Raw genomic sequence first — 21,175 nt, forward strand, 5'->3', positions numbered from 1 at the left:
TCAGAGCATAAATTGTACCACAATATGACCCAGTTAAATCTGGGTCCTTTGGCAGGGGTAGTCTTTGAAGCTTGTCTCTGAAGTCCGTTCTGACTGTAGGAAGGCTCTGCTTTACTGTCTCTTTCCCTGGTTCTCTCTGTCGGACTACTAGCTGGCCTATGGCATAGGGTATCACTCTCATGAAGATATCAGCATCCTCCTGATTGTTTACCACCGCTTTCAACAGTGCTCACGGGCATGAGCTTCCCCTGCTATGTGCCAGATAAAGTTATTCCATTCTGGCTCTGCTTCTCCTGCACATCTCTTCCCCTGGGCAGAACATCCGTGTCACTGTTCCCCTGCGGGTAGCAGAGACAGTGGCCTCCGGTTTTCTTGGCTCAGCTCTCCAGGTGTGGAACCCCAACCCCACAAGCAAGTTGTTCAAGGGTTCAGTATTCTTGACCTGCTGTGCATGGGGTAGAACTTTCTCTCTATAAATGGGGGCTGGGTGGGGGAAGGGAGTCCCAGGTCGCTCATCCACTCTTGCCTAGAGTAGTTTCTGTAATATAGTGCTGAAAGTGGAAAACAAGAAATGCTGGACACCTGCATTTTTCAACCACAGCAAGAAGGGGAGCCTGGTGTCCTCACAGCACCTGCTAGGAACAGACATATCATCAGTCTGATCTGAGGCAGGGACAGAGGGAGGAGTGGGTTGTGGTTCAAATGTCATAGACTGACTCCTCTTTTTGAGATTTAATAGATTTTCTTGAATACGTGTCTCTCTATATGCTGAATACCCTTAGGACAATTTTCAGAGACTGTTTTTTTTAAAAAATAATTTGCACCAGTTATAGCTGTTTTGCAGGGTTGAGGGTCTGTGAAGCACTCATACTGCCATTCTGGAAGTCGACTTCCCCTGGAAAGTAACTTTTTAATGAAACCTGTTTTATGAGAAAGATATTATGATATGCAACACTTTTCAAGTAAGGTGGAAGTAATGCTCACTTCTTTTATATTACACAGAATCTCTCAAATGCTTTAGAAATAGTCTCTGACAGAGTCTGTGACTGTACCCCAAATTTTATACTCACTCTGTCCCTTTAGTAACAGAATTCTCAAGGTTCAGTGACAGACATGGCTGACCAGCAAAAGACTACACTGCAAGCTGCTTTATAGCCAGGTGTGACAAGAGACAAAATCCCATCTGATGCAATGTGAGCAGGAGTGATACATACACCAGATCAGGCCCTTAAAAGACTTTACTTCCCTTTCCTCATTTCCACTGGGTAGAAGCTGATACCAGGAACTGGAGTGGCTATCTTTGATGAAGAGTTGGAAGCAAAAGTGCTGGACAGCAGAACGTCATGAGAGAAAGCACTCAGTTCCCTGTAACGGGTGGGCTACCACCCCAATCTTAGAATGCCTGCTTAATTTTTTATAGAAATAAGTATAATTTCAGTCTTATGTCACTATATTTTTCTGTCTCTCTGTTACAGATGCCTAAGTCATATCATAATTTGTATAATTCCATTGTGTGGTTTGATAAATTTGATGTGAATAATAGTAAAAGATGTCAAAGTGGTTATCAATAATGTCAAATTTTCAAGTTAAGAATATTGAATTCTTGGATATTAGGAAGTCTTCACTGTGAACCCTGATGCTTAGTTTTCAGGTAGAGGCAGAAACAACACACTTTAGAATATACCTACTTCGTTTAACTTTGAATTTTTATTATTATAGTTAGAGATTATTATTTATATTGATGAACTGAATCTTGGAGCTTTTAAATATCTTCATAGTTGCTATGGTTACTTGGGAAATGATTTTATGACACAGCAGAGATTTTTTTGTTGTTGTTAAATGTTTTGTGCCACCTGGAATCCTTGTTGTTTACATATGTAAATCAGTGGTTTTCTGACTTCTCTGTACCACAGCAAATAGAAGAAAGCATTTGCAAGGTACACTCTGATAAGGACTAGAGGCTCCTCCAGGCCCAGCTGCAGTGACAGCTGATGTTTCTGAGGAACAGCATCTAGAAACTTGGAACATATTTTATGGAACTGGATATTGGAAAGAAATCTGGGACCCAAAACAGGTTAACTGTAGTAATATCTGTTAACATGTAAAAGATATAATAAAGTTCTAAGAATTTACCATTAGCTTTTTCTTCAAATAACATCATTCAGTTTTTTCCAAATATATGCTAGCATACCAGAGCTATCGCTAAACAGGATTCATTTGTTGTTCTGGAAAGTATTAATATTATAAGTTGAAATATGTGGCTTTTTTTCTATGATCATACTTCTGTTTTTATAATCATTACATGTAAAATACTTATGTATTAATTATATCTTCAATTAATACTGCTTTCTTTGAAAAAAAAAAGTGATACTATCTCATTTTTTAAACTGAAGGACACCTAATCATTACTTGTGTTTTCAAAATTTGTTAAATAAAACAGCAAGGAGTGAAATAATTAGCATATAATATTCTCATTAAAATTAATAGAAGCAGTTAAGGAAGTTCATACCAGTATGATTGTAGACAACATCAGTTATACAAAGAATATTCCATTCCCTTTTCAATTTTTGCACCAGCTGTCCAACATCAGTCCAGGTGTACTTTTTATTAGGTCTTGAAAAGTCAGGATTTAATTCTAACTGATCAGCAAGGGAATAGCACGACCTGGATAGTCCAAGAGTCTGCAGTGGGGTAAAATGAATCATGTTGTAGCCTGCAACACAAGAAAATAAACAAAGACCATTAAGAGGAAAGATACGCCTAAAACGAAGCATATACATTGCACGGTTAAACCTCCATGCATGCCGGGGCGCTCAGTCGCTCAGCCGTGTCCGCCTCTGTGTGGCCCGTGGACTAGCCCCTCAGGCTCCCCGACCCTGGGGTGCTCCAGGTGGGACACTGGAGTGGGCTGCCACGTCCTCCTTGAGGGATCTTCCCGACCCAGGGATCGAACCCACGTCTCCTGTCTCTCCTGCCTTGCAGGCAGATTCTTTACCCACTGAGCCACCTGGGAAGCCCTTAGATTTCCATAAGTAATTCTAAATGGCAAGACAACCATGCCACAGGAGAAGGGGTTAAAGACCTGAGTTCAAATCCTAGCCGTACTAGAAGTGATTTAAGCAAGTCTACTGAAACCTTTCAGGATTATCAGTTTCCTCACATATAAGATAGGGATAATGAGATGATGTATTTAAAAAAAAATCACAGAGAGTGCCCAGAGTGCCCAGAGAGTTACTGTTAGGGGTTAAACTTATATTTCTGGAATGGATATATTTATATGTAGAAAATATATCCTGTGCAAGTACATCAGTACATCTTTCTTCTAGTTTTAATGTTCCATAGTACTTGTATTCTTTTAGTTATGTCAGGGAACCTCTCATTTCTTTCTTCACTCTACATTCAAGTTGAAAGTAGAAAATTAACACTACGCTTTACTTAAGAGTAAAATGTATGGCAGCGTATGACTTTCACATTAAATGCTTGTTGAATTAAAATTATACATAATGATAATACATTTTCCAACATTTTAGTAGCTTACTAATATTATATGTCAAAGTAAAATCTTAAGAGACAATAAAAAAAGAGAGACAATAATAACCTCATTTTATCATAGAGTTCCTTAATTATTAAGTTGAACCATATAATTTGCCATTTTTGTAGGTTAAAATAGTCAAATATCAACAAGTTCATAAAGTTCTACCTATTTATATTACTAAATAGAATAAGAAGTGAAATTAAAAGGAGGATTAAGGCCTTTGCAATGTGTATCACAGATGATAATTACATTTATTTTAAAGAAGAGAAGAAAAAAAGCTGGCATTACCTGATTCTTTTGCAACCATAAGTCTGCTTTCCCATTCATCAAAAGGTCCCATACATTTGGCTAAAAATGTCTGGAGAGTAACACAGTCCAAGGGTAACACATGATTATCAGCACCAACACGTAAAATAGGGTCCACAACTATGTAACCTCCACCACTTTTCTCATTTCTGAGGAAAAAACAAAACAAAAACTTTTCAGTTAGTGACAGGAAAAAAAGTCTCATCTAACCATCTAACTGGAAAGTAAATTACCCCATTTAAAAACATATTTTGAAGCCCATAAAAACTTTCTAAAAAGTTGCAGTGAAACTAGTACAGCCACTATGGAGAACAGTGTGGAGATTCCTTAAAAAATTGGAAATAGAACTGCCATATGACCCAGCAATCCCACTTCTGGGCATACACACCGAGGAAACCAGATCTGAAAGAGACATGTGCACCCCAATGTTCACAACACTGTTTACAATAGCCAGGACATGGAAGCAACCTAGATGTCCACTGGCAGACGAATGGATAAAAAAACTGTGGTACCCATTATCAGAGAAATGCAAATCAAAACCACAATGAGGTACCATTACACGCCAGTCAGGATGACTGCTATCCAAAAGTCTACAAGCAGTAAATGCTGGAGAGGGTGTGGAGAAAAGGGAACCCTCTTACACTGTTGGTGGGAATGCAAACTAGTACAGCCGCTATGGAGAACAGTGTGGAGATTCCTTAAAAAACTGGAAATAGAACTGCCATATGATCCAGCAATCCCACTCCTGGGCATACACACCGAGGAAACCAGATCTGAGAGAGACACTTGTACACCAATGTTCATCACAGCAGTGCTTATAATAGCCAGGACATGGAAGCAACCTAGATGCCCATCAGCAGGCGAATGGATAAGAAAGCTGTGGTACATATACACAATGGAATATTACTCAGCCATTACAAAGAATACATTTGAATCAGTTCTAATGAGATGGATGAAACTGGAGCCCATTATACAGTGAAGTAAGCCAGAAAGATAAACACCAATGCAATATACTAACGCATATATATGGAATTTAGAAAGATGGTAACGATAACCCTATATGCAAGACAGAAAAGGAGACACAGATGTATAGAACAGACTTTTGGATTCTGGGGGAAAAGGAGAGGGTGGGATGATCTGAGAGAACAGCATCGAAACTTGTGTATTATCAAGGGTGAAACAGATCGCCAGTCCAGGTTAGATGCATGAGACAAGTGCTTGGGGCTGGTGCACTGGGATGACCCAGGGGGATGGGATGGGGAGGGAGGTGGGAGGGGGGTCAGGATGGGGAACACATGTAAATGCAAGGCTGATTCATGTCAATGTATGGCGAAAACCACTGCAATATTGTAAAATAATTAGCCTCCAACTAATAAAAATAAAAGGAAAAAAAAAAGAAAACTGTGGTACATATATACAACAGAATATTACTCAGCTATTAAAAAGAATGCATTTGAATCAGTTCTAATAGGGTGGATGAAACTGGAGCCTATTATACAGACTGAAGTAAGTCAGAAAGTAAAACACCGGGAGGGGGGACCAGGATGGGGAATACATGTAAATCCATGGCTAATTCATTTCAATGTATGACAAAAACCACTGCAATGTTGTAAAGTAATTAGCCTCCAACTAATAAAAATAAATGGAAAAAAAAAAAAGAAAGTAAAACACCAATACAGTATATTAACGCATATATATGGAATTTAGAAAGATGGTAATGATGACCCTATATGTGAAACAGCAAAAGAGACACAGATGTAAAGAACAGACTTTTGGACTCTGTGGGAGAAGGCGAGGGTGGGATGATTTGAGACAATAGCATTGAAACATGTATATTATATGTGAAATAGATCGCCAGTCCAGGGTCGATGCATGAGACAGGGTGCTCAGGGCTGGTGCACTGGGATGACCCAGAGGGATGGGGTGGGGAGGGAGGTGGGAGGGGGGTTCAGGATGGAGAACACATGTACACCCATGGCTGATTCATGTCAATGTATGGCAAAAACCAGTACAATATTGTAAAGTAATTAGCCTCCAATTAAAATAAATAAATTAATTAAAAAATAAAGAAAAGTGAAAAAAAAAGTTGCAGTGAAACTCAATGGAAAAGCCACATTTTATCTTTTTCCAGTCTCTATATAACATAAACAATGCATATATATATATCTCTAATAATATTGCTTTAAGGAAAAATATCTGTACTAAAATCTGTCAATAATAATAGGGCACATAAGTGAATAGAATGCTATAACCAGGTTGAATGAAAATACTAAATAATAATACTTTGAATATGCAATGAGGCTTACAATTCCTACCTAGAAACTAAAGAATTATATTCTATTGCATCCTAAGAAACTCCTGTAAAAACTGCACTGCCATAGTTCATATGATAACTTGTTACAAGTTAGATAACATCAAGTTAGAGAATAAATTAACTTTCTTTCATATACAGAACACCTGACTTACCCTTGAAGGAAGTAATACTGAAATGATCCAGCTTGTTGAAGATTAAGTTTACAGTATTTATCAGAATCATCTTCTCTTTCTGTTGGATTTTCCCATTCCAGGGAATGGAATTTTTCTCGATTAAATGCTTCTCCAGAAACTGGGTAATTTGTATACACAGTAACTGCTTTTCCCTGTAAAGTTGGGCCCAATCGGAACTGCAGTTCAAACCCTAAACATAAAGCACATTTCAATAAACTCATTGCAGGCCTTAAATTACCACATTAAAAAGATGTTTTACTTAAAGTATTATGAAAATAATGATTTCTAAACTATGTTTAAAAGAATTCCAAATATTTAATGCTGTTTTTGGAACTACTTTGCATTCTAATTTAGCTTAATTTTGCACTTTAACATACAGTATACACCATAGAGCTGTCTGCTCTGTACTGCCCTTCTCTTCTTCTCCTGGAAATTTATATTTCTAGTTGCATGGCTGCTTTGGGATATGCAAGTTATTACACAATCTCATTCCCCACCATTCCCACGAGCCCCTCACCCCCTTCCAAACTCCCACCTCCACTTCCTGAACTGACTGCTCAGAAGTGAACATCTAATCAGAGACTCACTGGTATTTTTCAAGCTGAAACAGAGAAAGTGAGTTTCTCTGTGGTATCAGAGTCTGTGATAATATGTAAAAGTTGGGAGATCACAGGACAACTATCTTACCAGATAGAGCAGGCCCATCTTCCCCGAGAGAAGTCAACCTCTAGAGAGCAGAATTCAGATTTCTAACAAGAGTCTGAAAGGCATTTGAGCCCCTGATACCAATTATTCTCAATGTCTGCTCAAATTCAGAGATGTGATAATAGAGTTAACAAGTGGTTGTGTAGAGCTGAGTGGTGTGGGGTGGTGTGGAACTCTGATTAGAAGTGTTTGTTGACTTCTAGAGAAAACAATCTCACCATGGTCAATATCAAGCTACCAACATGACATCACTGAACATGGACCTGGGAAGAGATATTCACCATCAGCTCTTGACAGCCAACACAAGCAACTGCAGCATATTATAGCCTCTATCCCTGCTCTTCATGATTTACTTACTTAAGCCTTTCTTGGAATTCTGAAAGCCAAAACATTCTCTCTTTTGCCTTAGTTTGACTATCTCTATTAAAATAAATCTGAGATGTCTGTACTGTATTACAAGTCTTTGGCCATAAGAAGAGAAAAATTAACACATTATAGTCATAACTACTGTAAAAGAAAAATGTTTACTGGCTCAAGGCAAACTTTGATTATAATTATTAGAATGTGAACATTCTGACTATAGTACAGTCTATCAGAAACATCAGGCACATAAAATTTAAATGTGTGTGTAATATTTAAAAATTGAGGGCAGGAGGAGAAGGGGGTGGCAGAAAATGAAATGGCTGGATGGCATTGCTGATACAATGGACATGATTTTGAGCAAACTCTGGGAGATACTGAAGGACATGGAAGCCTGGTGTGCTGCAGTTCATGGGGCCGCAAAGAGTTGGACATGACTGTGTGACTGGAAAACAATATTTAATTAATAATGGGAAATAATAACTGATGAAGGTAGGAAAATTTAGTTTTACTGGTTATAATCTTTAAGTTTAAGAAACTTTTTGAGAAGAAAGAAGTATAGTAATAGCTAAGGGACAAAAATCAGAGCAGAGTAGGGAGGAAAGGAGTGATGGTAAGGAGCTGGTAGCAACTTTAAATAGGATGATTATTGAGAAGTTGAAGGGCTTGGGAGAAGTGAACAAGTTAGCCTTGTGTTTAATCATGACCATGGAGGGAAAGTGCTGACCAAGCAAAGGAAACAGAAAGCACAAAGGACCCAAGGTCGAAGCATGCCTGGTGGTTCCAGAAATAGCAAGAAGCTCTATATGGTTAGACTGAAGCAAGCTGGGGGAGGAATAGTATGGTAAGACGAAAGAAAGGTAACAAGGGAGTCAGATCATGCAGAGACTTGAAGGCCACGGTAAGAATTTTGGCTTCTCCACTGACTCAAATAAGTCAGTGAACAGTTTAGAGCAGGAGTGACAGGACCTAACTTGTGTATTAAAAATATCATTCTGAAGATATCTGCCTCTGGCCATAATGGAGTAATTGGAACTAGACTTGCCCTCTTCTGATAAACTAAAAGAACTATATGAAACAGCTGTTCTCAAAAAGAGGGAGAGAAGAACTGTGATGCCTGAGATTTTTCTATAAACTTTTTAGCTTTCAGACCAGAGGAACTTTCTGGGCTGCGACACAGGGAGCGGAAATAGTAATCTCACGGAGCTGAAGAGACAGAGATTAGTGCTTGGGAAGGGTGAAGAGAATGCAATTTTCAGGGCAGAGTATGAGAAGAAGGGAGTTAAACAAGAAAGAACTCCAGAAATTTACCTAGAGTCATGTTGAATCTGCCTGAAAACTAAACTGTACACAAACAGGGTTTGACTACACGAGATGAGGCTGGGAAAAGAACAACTAGTGGAAGCTGTAAATTGAACAATTCCTAGTGCTCACCCAGGTCTGGGATACATTACAATTTTTAAGCAGCCAGAACTAAGGAGACCTTGTTGAACAGCTGTTTTATTCAAGGGAGTCATGTCTTAAATAACAGGGTTAAAGTGGTCCTGGAGTACAAACTAATATAAACCTATCCGATCAAAGCTTAAAAACAAGCCTCAAAAGGATTAAGTTGATCCACAAATAATGTAAATGACTTCTAAAATAAAACTCATCACTCCTTTAAAGCAAGAAAACAATTCAGAGATAAAAACAGAACACCTACAATGTCCAGCATCCAATAAAAAAACTGCTGAACAGAAACAGGAGGTAAGCGAGTTGACCACACAGATATCTGGAATAGGGCATTCCACATAGAGGAAACAGAGATCTAAATGGCTTGCAAATGCTGCTTCTGGCAAAGATGGAATAACAGGGATTGGATTTACCATCTTCCCCAAAACTTAAAAGAAAGAAACCAACAGTTTAAAAAAAAAATCAGACAAAATATATGAATTGATAATTTTTCAAGTCCCTGACGTCAGGCAACAGAAGTCAATGATCCCTGAGAGATGGAAAGTAAACAAGATGATGAGCCTTATAACTGCCCTATCTTGAAAGAGTTTACAGGATGGGGCACTGGGAGAAGGGACCCAGGCCGACCTCAACTGACTTCCTGTGTTGAAGAGAAGGATCTAAGAACTTGTGGAGATCAAGGCAGCAAGAGTTTTCAGACGAGAATAGTGGATGAAGAGGAGAAAGCTGCCCAGAGAGAGACTTCCAGAGATCTGGAAAAGGTATTCCTGGAATATTCAGAAGAGTACTAGCCAGTGCATGTCTGGGAGGAAAAATACCTGAGACCAGGAACAGAGTTTGTTCTCACCAGCTAGACTGAGAACATTCATGAGGCACTGGGTAGAAAGTTCAGAAGGATCTTCCTTCAGTAGTGGGGAATAATGAGCCTGAGATAGGGCACAGGTCTAGACTGGCTTAACGAAGCATAGAAGTAAAACTCAAAAAGACAGTAATATTTCCAAGTAACTTAACTTCAGTCCAGAACAAAGACCAAGAATATTTATATGAATCCCAAAATATCTATCACTCAACAAGGTAAAATTAATAATGTCTGGCATCCAAACAAAGATTACAAGACATACAAAGAAGGAGGGAATCACAATCCATGAATGACACTGATGTTGAACTAGTAGACAAGGAAGGACTTCAGTTACCAAAACTGTATTTCATATGTTCAAAAAGTTGGGTCCATACATGAAAAGTATTAAGAAAAAATAAAAAAGATCAAAATTAAGCTTTTAGAGATTAAAACTACAACACCTGAGAATGAAAAATACAGGCAACAGAATTAAGGGACGGTGAGACATGGCAGAAAAAGCAGATTAGTGAATTTCAAGGCACAAGAATAGAAACTGTGTAAAAAGAAACAAAGAGAGAAAAAAGAAACTAAAAAATTGAAAAAGCATCAGACAATTCAAGTGATTTAACAGAAATGTAATTAGATTACTCAGAGGAAAGAAGAAAAGAGACAAATTATTTGAAGAAATAACAGGTAAAAATTCTCCAATTTGATGAAAAAAACAAACTTACAGATCTAAGAATTTAATAGTCTTAATCCAAGAAATAGGAAGACTATTACACCAAAGAGCATCAGTATCAAATTGCTCAAAACTAGGGACAATGAGAATATTTTATAAGCAGCCAGAGAGGAAAAGAGACAGAATATGTACAGAGAAGCAAGGAAAAGAATGACAGCAGATTTCTCATGGGCAACAGTGCAAGAAAGAAGACAGTGGAGCCACATCTGTAGAAGTTTTGAAAAATTCTAACACTTGACCTAGAATTCTATACCTGGTGAAAATATATTTCACAAACAACAGTGATAAGAGTCAGGTTTTTCACTGTCAGAGAAAGATGTTATAAATAAGCAAGGGAGACAGATACAATGAACCCTGCTATGGTGATATGATATGCCATGGTGATATGATATGCCATGGTGATATGATATGCCATGGTGATATGATATGATATGGTGATATGATATGATATGATATGCCAGGCTGGATGAAGCACAAGCCAGGAGAAATATCAATAACCTCAGGTACGGAGATGACACTACCCTTATGGCAGAAAGCAAAGAACTAAAGAGCCTCTTGATGAAAATGAAAGAGGAGAGTGAAAAAGTTGGCTTAAAACTCAACATTCAGAAAACTAAGATCATGGCATCTGGTCCCATCACTTCATGGCAAACCGAGGGGAAACGGTAGAAACGACAACAGACTTTATTGTGGGGGGCTCCAAAATCACTGCAGATGGTGACTGCAGCCATGAAATTAAAAGACACTTGCTCCTTGCAAGAAAAGTTATGACCAACCTAGACAGCATATTAAAAAGCAGAGACATTACTTTGCTAACAAAGGTCCATCTAGTCAAAGCTATGCTTTTTCCAGTAGTCATGGATGGATGTGAGAGTTGGACTATAAAGAAAGCTGAGAGCAGAAGAATTGATGCTTTTGAATTGTGGTGCTGGAAAAGACTCTTGAGTGTCCCTTGAACCACAAGGAGGTCCAATTAGTCCATCCTAAAGGAAATCAGTCCTGAATATTCATTGGATGGACTGATGCTGAAGCTGAAACTCCAGTACTTTGGCCACCTGATGTGAAGAACTGACTCACTAGAAAAGACCCTAATGCTGGGAAAGATTGAAGGCAGGAGGAGAAGGGGATGACAGAGGATGAGATGGTTGGATGGCATCACCGACTCAATGGACATGAGTTTGAGCAAGCTCCGGGAGTTGGTGATGGACAGGGAGGCCTGGTGTGCTGTAGTCCATGGGGTCGCAAAGAGTCAGAAATGACTGAGCGACTGAACTGAACTGACGGTGATATGAATCAGAAATATGAGTAAGAACTGCTATTTATTTATATATAAAGAATGTCAGTTTGGTTCAAGGCAAATCCTGAAGTAGAGAACATGTAGATATATTTCAGTCAGTCTAAAATCACTCTTTGGAAGAAATAAATCTCTCACAGTGCTGTTTGAGAGGTGGTAAATTCTACAGCACAATATTAAACATGGGTAAGATATTCTTTGTGAAGAAAAGATACCAGCAGAATATGTAAGAGAATGCTGGACTCTTCCAGTTTATTCTAATCCAATTAAAATACTTATATATTTGTCAAGAGAAACATGAATGTTCTGTTTTAAATCCTGCAATATGAATAATATGAGGGAATAGATGTTCTAGGAATTCCTAGAAAAAATTATAATTCATAATTAAGTGATAAGTACTGCTAACTATATTCTTGGGTTGGACCAAAATATGGATACAAATTTACTCATAGTAAATGGATTTGGCAAGCAAGAAACAAATTATTCAAAAGGAGTTATCAAGTAACTTTGCCAAAATTGAGGGACTCACTTTTACTCCTCACACTACACAGTGAAACTAATAATTTTTTCCAAGTAGCTACATGCACAAATTCTCTATAAAGCTGGCACAAATATACTAAGAATATTAATAAAGTTTATGTTACTTGCTAATAATTTCATAAAGACATTTATGTTATAGGCAATTAATCAGTGATATAAACATAGATGATACATAAAGATGTTCATCACAGTTTCATTTATTATAATTAAACTCACAACAAATAAAATATATAATGATTAAGAATGATTAAATAAATCATGGTACAAATGGTATTCTGTAAGCAGGCATATTATAAAGCCACTATAAATCATATTATCAAGGGACATTTAATAATATGTTACTTTCAATATTTTGTTACATTTTATGTGTCTATATAGATCTTCTGAAATCCTTTCTGGGAAAAAGTATGATGACATATGGCAGTAAGCAGGGAGATGGAATTTAGACATCATGATACTATAAGCAGGTATTAGAAGTATTTAGACAGTAAAAACCCAATTTGGTTTTGAAACAAAAAGCACAGAAAAAAGACTTTTATACCTTTTTATAATTTTGTAATTGGGAAACATCATTTTTACATTAGAGCTATTACTATGAAGAGATAGACTGAGAAGTAAATTGCCCAAAGGATTAAAATATGAAGTTTTAATACTTAAGTGACTTTGAGAACTACATTTCCAAGAATGACTAAATTTATTACAGAAGAAATGGTGTCATTCCGAAGTACAAATATCAGAGATCAGCTATCTGAGCACAGTTAAACAACCTGTCCCCTGTTCAGCTTATACAAATATTGTTTTTATAATTACACAAGGATTCAGAGAACTTGTAGTACAAAGGTTAAAACTCATCCAAAACCTCTAAACCGGATTTGGATCAGTGGTCTACCCTCGGAACAAAATGACAAGTATTCTCCAAATATGAATATTTACTTACATAATATACATTATGATAATTTAATAATTATATAATTTATGAAACATAAAATAAGGACAAGATGTAAATAAAATAACAATATTTTAAATAATTAATTTTATTTATTAGTTAATGGAACAAATCTTTTAACTCACTAAAAATTAATAATATCTCTCATAAAAGTAATGTGATTAAATACATTTCATTAATTTTAAGTCTTGGTTTAATATTTTTTGATAAAGTAATTTAAAGTCCTGTTTATTTAGTTTATTTAGTGGTCTCAGATCTGAAAAAAAAAATGTAACACAAAGATACCCGAATCCTAACATAAAGTTCTTGGTAGCTATGTTTACTAATCCATGATCTTAACTTTTCAAATCCATTCATTAATTATGCAAATATTTTCATTGAAATGTGCTTGCAAAAATACATATATATATATATATATATATATATATATTTCCCTGACATATATCAATTGTTTTACAAGCTAAAGAGATGTCCCACTTTATATATTAAAGAGGTGATCTGAAAACCAACTAAAATTCTTTATTGGGTAGATTTCAAACAGATCAGAAAACTTTGTTATCAGTTTTTAAATTGAGTGGATGTTCATTTATTTACATGGGTGAAATCATATGATGGAATCGTTACTAAAAATACATATTTAAAATGCTCTCCCTGTAGCAAGGGTTGGTAAAGTATATCCCCTATCTTTAAATAAAGTTTTATTGGAACACATCATTCATTCATGTATTATCTATGGCTGCTTTCATAGTACAATGGTTGAGTTGAGTTGCTGCAATTGAAACCATGTGGCCTGCAAAGCTGAAAGTATTTGCCACTTGAACCTTTATAGGAAAGAAATGTGCTGAACTCTACAGTATCAATTTCCAGCAAAAGCAGTTTACTTTCTCATTCATGTTTACCTTAGAGTTAGACTGTGTTTAATTTTTCTGAGGATATTTTCCAAATACATTATAGAAAGCTACATGTCATTTTTGAAAAGGACAAAAACAGCAAATTTCAAACACTTTCCAACTCATCTTTAAGTTTGACAACCTCTTGAGGTAAAACAGAAATTTACGGTTACATTGCTTCTCATTACAAAGTGTGGTAAAGACTCTACTATTTAAGATAATATAACTTGCATATCCACTTAACCTGGCTTAGATAAAAGTGTAATTCATGGCAACATAAAGTAAACAAATCAGTGACACTGTGACTGTCAATCTCTTGTAGACCTATAACCTCCACTTTTTCTTCAGAATATATCTTTTTTTGTTTATAACTCAACTGACATATGAACCAAGAGCATCAATATCAATTCATATATTAGCAAAATTTAATTATTTTTATATTAAAAAATTTTTTTTGGTTGTGCCACACAGGTTATGGGATGTTAGTTCCCTGACCAGGGATCAAACCTGGGTCCTAACACAGAAACCTAACCACTGGACCACCAGGGAATTTCTCTTAACTTATTTTAACTAATCAAAATAGGTAGATACATAGAGAGACAAAAGGAAAGAGAGAAGAGAAAGAAAATTAAATCCTATCCTTTCTATATCCTGATAAGCAGTGCACAACTGAAAGGGTATATGTAGCCACTCTGTAACCTCAAATCCATATTCTTGAAACTAAAATTTTTATATACAGTAAATGAAGTATCAGAATTCCTAGAGTATGTCAGTTTCCATAATTAATAGTTCAGTTTGCTAAAATTAGCTTAGCCACAGCAGTACATGGTGTGGCTATCTTATTCCTCACACACTAGGAATACTCTACTCAGATTAGCCATTTCCCTCTTGCAGGCAATGAAACTAGCAAGGTGAGAAATTACACTATTACTGTAAACTAAGTTTTTCTATCTCATTCCCTCCACTTAATTTATAGAAACTTGACTCCTAATCAAGGAACCTTTATAAATGTTTTCTTTCAAAACAAGTAAAAATTGAAATTTGACCAACCTACATAAAAAATGGAAGAATCCCACGTTTGAGAAATAATGACTTTTACTCATTATTCTACCACTAAATGAGAGGAAAGACAGGGAAAGGTTAATTACTTGGTCTTGTACTTGTTAAATTAGAAGAGTCTATAGAGATGTTAGCCTTGAAAATGAGGAGGAAACATTTCTTAGGGAAAAGTGAAAGGAAAGAAAAATGAAGAAGGGCTTGGTGAAAGAACCAAAATTTGCCAGAGCTTTTCTTTACAACTAATTGGTCACCAAGTCCTATGAATTTTAAAATGTCTTATACTCTGTGCCCTCTTTTTTTAAACTATAATGTAGTTAAACCAGACATGTCTGTAAAATAGTCTTCTCCATGATTTCTTGCCTCTGATGTCCCTTCTCTTCATCTTTCACAGTACAATTATCTTCTAAAATAATACAGTGAATCATTACTGCACAAAAAATTCAACATGCTCCCATTTATATCATTTGGATAAATTTACTGGCTTTAATCAGAGTTACAGGGTCAACCATATTATTCAGAGCTCCTTTTTCAAACAGCTAGGCTAACTTTAACTGGCACTTTATAGTGATCACCCAGCAAGGATTTATTAGCTGTTGTACACTGCACTACGTTTGTAATACTGTTTCTATCTTTACAGATCTTAAACTATAGTTGGACACTAAGATTTCAGACACTGCTATACCGTTAAGCTATGGTTTTTCCAGTGGTCATGTATGGATGTGAGAGTTGGACTATGAAGAAAGCTGAGTGCCAAAGAATTGATGCTTTTGAACTGTGGTGTTGGAGAAGACTCTTGAGAGTCCCTTGGACTGCAAGGAGATCCAACCAGTCCATCCTAAAGGAGATCAGTCCTGAGTGTTCATTGGAAGGACTGACGCTGAAGCTGAAACTCCAATACTTTGGCCACCTCATGCGAAGAGTTGACTCATTGGAAAAGACCCTGATGCTGGGAGGGATTGGGGGCAGGAGGAGAAGGGGACGACAGAGGATGAGATGGTTGGATGGCATCACCAACTTGATGGACATGAGTCTGGGTAGACTACAGGAATTGGTGATGGACAGGGAGGCCTGGCATGCTGTGATTCATGGGGTCGCAAAGAGTCGGACAAGACTGAGCAACTGAACTGAACTAAACTAAACTGATACCATTAAGCACTTGACTGTCCTGTGCCCACTGTGTAATCAGAAATCAAGGAAAGGAAACACCAACAAATTAAGAAAAAGCTTCATGGAGGAAGTGGAATTTTAGCTGAAGGTTGAGATGGAGGCAACACATAAAATGATAGTAAAGGAATTTAATAGACACAGAGGAATCTGACAGTAGTGGAGGGGTAAGAACAGGCATAAGAAAAGCCACTCGGAAGGGAATTAACAAGAGAAGTGTAAAGATGCAGGACACTAATAATGATGAACAATGAGATAAAATCTTGGCTTAGGGAAGGTGGATCCCATTATAGAGTCCTGGAAGCCAGGCAAAGGTATTTAAATGACATTATAAACATCAATTAATAAAAAGAGACGAGATGGCATAAGAAGATTATTTCAGCATCCACAGGCATATGGAAGAGACAGGCAGGCAAGAGGAGACATTTGGAAAGAAATTACAGGTTTTAAAGAGAAGCTGTAGTTAAAGAGAAGAAATTTCAAAGAAGAGCACAAGGTTTCTAGACTTGGAAACTATGAAAATGGAGACATCGCTAAAGTAAACAGGAAAGCTGAGAAGCAAAAATATGCAAGAATTATGAGGAGATGGTTTTGTACATGTTAGATTTAAGCAAAACCAACTGGAGCTATCCTCAGGCTCTTCCGTATCATGATACTGGGATGAAGGCAAGAATCCAGGGTAACAATTGACAGATACAGTGATCTAGCCTTTGTTATCTATTTGGGGCTTTAAAACCATTTTTTATTAATTTTGAGCCTCAAAACTCAGCAATGTAGAAAAGGGGAAATTAATATCTTCACATCACAAATAATGTTTAGAATTAATGTGACTTGCCCAAAGTCAAACAATCTGTTAGCAGCAGAGTCAGGAAAATTCTAGCTCTCAACTCTTGCCATTATAATCACTTGCTCCTAAGAAGCAAGCAAAGTTTAAGGCCTTTCTTCTGAAAGGAGTCATCAGTATGGAGGCCATGAGAACGTATAGTTCTTTGAGGGCAGGAGAAGTGAAAAAAGAAAGGATTCCTTGAAGATACACATAATCAAAATGTGGAAGAAGACAGCTCAGCAAATACCACCAAGTTGACAGGAGTACTCAACAGGATGGGGAAAAAAAGAAAATCAAAACCAGAAAACTGCAGAGTCAGGAAAGCCAAAAATGGATTTAGTACTCAGTTGATCTTAAGTTCAGCACTGGAGTTGGAAGAAGATGAATATTTCCCATGGAGGAAACACATCTGACAGCCGAAATTTAAAAAAAAAATTAGCTCTTGAGAAATTCAGGGGAAAATTTTATTCAAAATGTTTACTATTATCAACATCCATTTGGTGGGATGAGAGAGGGGATGGCATTTTACTTTTCATACATTAAACTTCTACTTCACAAGTTATATTAACATAAGTGAGTGTGAAATTTTTTTTCAATGTTATAAAATATAAGTCTAAGACAATAATGCATCTATTTGATCAGTCTTATAGAAATATAATTTGATCTTTTAAATCACAGCTAGAATATATTTCAACACAACCTGATCAATTATTTCACTTTTGATTTGGCAAAAAATTTTCAACTTTAACCTTCTCCACAGTTGGGGGGCTTTTGATAAACATAAATAATAGTTTACTTTTTGCTGTGATCTATTTTACTAAAGCAAATGTCCAGTAAAGGAAAAGAGTAAGAGTTATAAAACAGCAAAACTACAGACATACCCAAAGTAAAATTATTTATGAAACAATTTGCCAAGTTTTAATAGTAAATGCTAATGGAAATAATACTGTCAATCTTCTGATTATAAATGCAACTTCTGTCTTAAGTGGAGGTTAGCAAGCTAAGTAAAGTGAATTTTTTACCCTCATTCTAACATCACAAAACTTTTTCACTTTCATTAGTGATGATTTTTAGAACACAGAAACGTCTTCACACAAATCAGGTTTAGAAAAGTCCTTGGAAATTATATATAAAAGTTAAAAAAAGTTAATGACAATGAATTAAAAAATGTAAAAGACACAGAGCTAATCAAATGACTTGCTACTGACCTTGTTCAAGTCTGAAGAGGGTCCTTTCCAGCTTTTCCATTTCGTTCAGTAGTAAAATCCTAATCTGTTTACTGTGTCCCATTTTGGTTTCTAGAGGATTTGAAATCTTTCAGAAGAATTAACAGAACTCCGAAATCGAATGAGTTGCCCCTAATGAAACGAAAAAGGAATTAAGATAAAGAAAATAACTATTATCTTAAATTCTCTAGGGCTGACAGCTACACACTTACATGTTCAAAACGTGTTTTTAACCCTATCAGAGAATGAATCTTATAAATAAGAACAGAAGAAGCAAACTGAAAAGTTGTCTCCTCCTTTCGAGGACAAGACCAAGGTAAAAATTACAATATAAAAAAATGAAGTATTTTCATAGAAAAGCAATACGTTTTGGAAAACCTGCCGTTGGGTAGGGGGTAAAATTCCCAGCCCCAAGCAAAACGACTCTGAAGGCTTCATATGGCACTTCTGCTTACAAGAGATTAGCCTGCTCGAAGATAACAGGTGGGAGATCTCCCCATTCCCAAATTCGGGTCGGAAGCCACCAATAGGGAGATGAGAACAGAGGGAAGCAGTTGTTGCCCCTGGAATAGCTGCCGTGAACATAGAATGTACAGACAGAGCTATAGATAGAAAGAACGCATTTCCCCGGGAGGCCGGCGGCATTCCTAGCACTTACACCGAGCAAGTTATACGTGCGGCTTCAGGGACACTGCAGGACCGGCGACTCCGCTGTTAAGAGTCGGGGGAGGAGACTTGAAGGAAAGCTAGAGGGGAAAGGCAGGCTGCCCAGGCGCAGAAGGAAGCTGCAGACATGGAGCGCCGGGCACCGTGAAGGGCAAAGGGAGGGGCGGCGGCAGCCGGGCCAGGGCCGACGCCGCCGTGTGAGAGGCAGAGCGCTTCTCCGTGACTCCGCCTCGCGCCGGTCCCCGGGGAGACCCTCGATCCCCACGGGGCCTCAAGAGCACACAGCCGGGTGTGAGCTGACAGGTCCCCTCGCCCACTTCCGGGAGGCTCGGCCCCAGTTCGCCGGCACCGCTAGTCTCGCGAGAGTCCAGTCATTGGTGGCCCGGGCCTGGGAGACTGCTTGGGAGCCGCTTTTTTTCTCGCCCCGAGGGAGGTGCGACGGCTGGGGCATGCCTCTTTTATTGCCTGGGAGATAGTGGTTGAACATTAAAATGCTGCCGTAGAGAGCTAGGTAGAGCTGCACTAGAGGATTATTTTGTGAACCCCCTGAATGGCGGGAGGCAAGCCATCTGGCTTCTTTAGCGTTTTCTACCACGTTATGTTTTGTGTCTTCGTTTTGTCTGTTTTACGTGGCCTCAGTTTACTTGGCCTAAATTCTCTGAGCCTTGATTTCCTCATCTCTAAAATGAGGGGCATGGCTACAGTCCCGGACATTCCATCCTTCACGTGTCCACATCTTCCTGACCGCAGACATGGCAGGATGAGGTAGGTAACGTGTGGCCAGTCTGCAAACAATCAACAGGGCAAATACACTTGCGTTTACAACATCTGGTAGTACTTAATATACACTGCATAGACTGGAAGATCGTCAAAGATTAAGAATCTATATTGCCTGCAACAGCCGTGTATCAGGTCAGCCATTCAGGAGATGGTGCAGATGCCTAAGGAGATATTAAGGGCTGAGGGAAAAGGAAAGCCCATCTTCCAGGGAAAATGGACAAAAGATTTGGAGTTTGGAGAAGAATCTTGATTTCTTTATTGTGGAATTACTGTAGGTCCAAAAACAATGGGTTAAAAACTAAAGATACTGAAATGTTCACTTGTTTCGGTAGTTTCCTGAGGATGCCTAGTTACAAATGGTCCAAAACTGTGTTTGGAAATGCACAACTCTTTTATTCATTCAACGGATAGTTTTTTGAGCACCTACCATTAGCCAGGCTCAAGGGTGCTGGGAATGCAGCAATGAAACAAAGTCACTGCCCTCAGGGAACTCCTACATGTGATTGGTGGGAGACTGATAAACAAGTAAATTATGTAAGATAATTAATTAAAGGTTGTAAGACAGAAAGCTAAGAAAGGGAAAATGAAGAATCAGGACAGGGTGGTTTGCAATTTTAAGTACAATTATCAGTAAAGGACTTGCTGGTAAGTTGACATTTGATCCAAAACAGAGAAAGAAGATAGAGGATATCCAGGGTAAGAAGGTTATATACAGAGGTACCAGAAGTGCAGGAGCCTGGATGCGGCAGCATACTTGGTGAATTCAAGGAGGCAGCTGTAGCTGAGTTAGAAGGAAGTGGTACGGAATTAGGACAGATAGACGGGTGGGGTGAGTGGTCAGAACCTAAAAGGCTTTGTCGACTCTTGTAAGGACTTAGGCTTTTGCTCTGCAAGAAGAGCCATCGGAGGATTTTGAACAGAGGAGTGACATAATCATCTGACATATTAAAAGGATCACCTGTCATCTTTATAAGTGTTGGTCGAACAATCGTGTCCAACTCTTTGCGATCCCATGGACTGTAGCCCACCAGGCTCCTCTGCCTATGGAATTTTCCAGGCAAGAATTCTGGAGTGGGTTGTCATTCCCTTCTCCAGGGCATCTTCGCAGCCTAGGGATCGAATCCAGGTCTCCTTCATTGCAGGCAGATTCTTCACTGTTTGAGCATATAAGCTTAAGATGTGGTGAAGAAGGAAGCAAGGAGATCTGTTAAGAATCTATTTCAATTATCTAAGCAAGAGATAGTGGGTGTGTGTGTGTGTGTGTGTGTGTGTAGTAGTGAAGATGGTGAGAAGTTCTTGAGCTATGAATCTTTTCATGGTCAAGCTTACCATTTGCTGGTGGAGAGAAAAGGAGTAAGGGAT

General features: G+C 37.8%; 1 protein-coding gene across 2 annotated transcripts in view; it reads right to left on the reverse strand.

The window, feature by feature from the left end:
- Positions 1 to 19,363, reverse strand: part of AGL (amylo-alpha-1,6-glucosidase and 4-alpha-glucanotransferase) — a 77,788-nt gene extending 58,425 nt beyond the window's left edge. The window contains exons 1-5 of one of the 2 annotated variants that reach the window (XM_020911956.2): positions 19,026 to 19,363; positions 18,350 to 18,499; positions 6,308 to 6,518; positions 3,824 to 3,990; positions 2,510 to 2,713 (exon numbers count right to left, since the gene is read on the reverse strand). In XM_020911956.2, the coding sequence (XP_020767615.1) occupies positions 2,510 to 2,713; positions 3,824 to 3,990; positions 6,308 to 6,518; positions 18,350 to 18,431 (664 nt within the window). In that variant the 5' untranslated portion in view covers positions 18,432 to 18,499; positions 19,026 to 19,363. Of the gene's footprint in view, positions 1 to 2,509; positions 2,714 to 3,823; positions 3,991 to 6,307; positions 6,519 to 18,349; positions 18,500 to 18,579; positions 18,599 to 19,025 lie in introns of those variants that run through there. The other variant, XM_020911957.2, reaches the window with a different exon arrangement.
- Between the last annotated feature and the right edge of the window lie 1,812 nt (positions 19,364 to 21,175).

The sequence above is a fragment of the Odocoileus virginianus genome, chromosome 5 (genome assembly GCF_023699985.2).
Source record: "Odocoileus virginianus isolate 20LAN1187 ecotype Illinois chromosome 5, Ovbor_1.2, whole genome shotgun sequence".
NCBI classification, from domain to species: domain Eukaryota; kingdom Metazoa; phylum Chordata; class Mammalia; order Artiodactyla; family Cervidae; genus Odocoileus; species Odocoileus virginianus.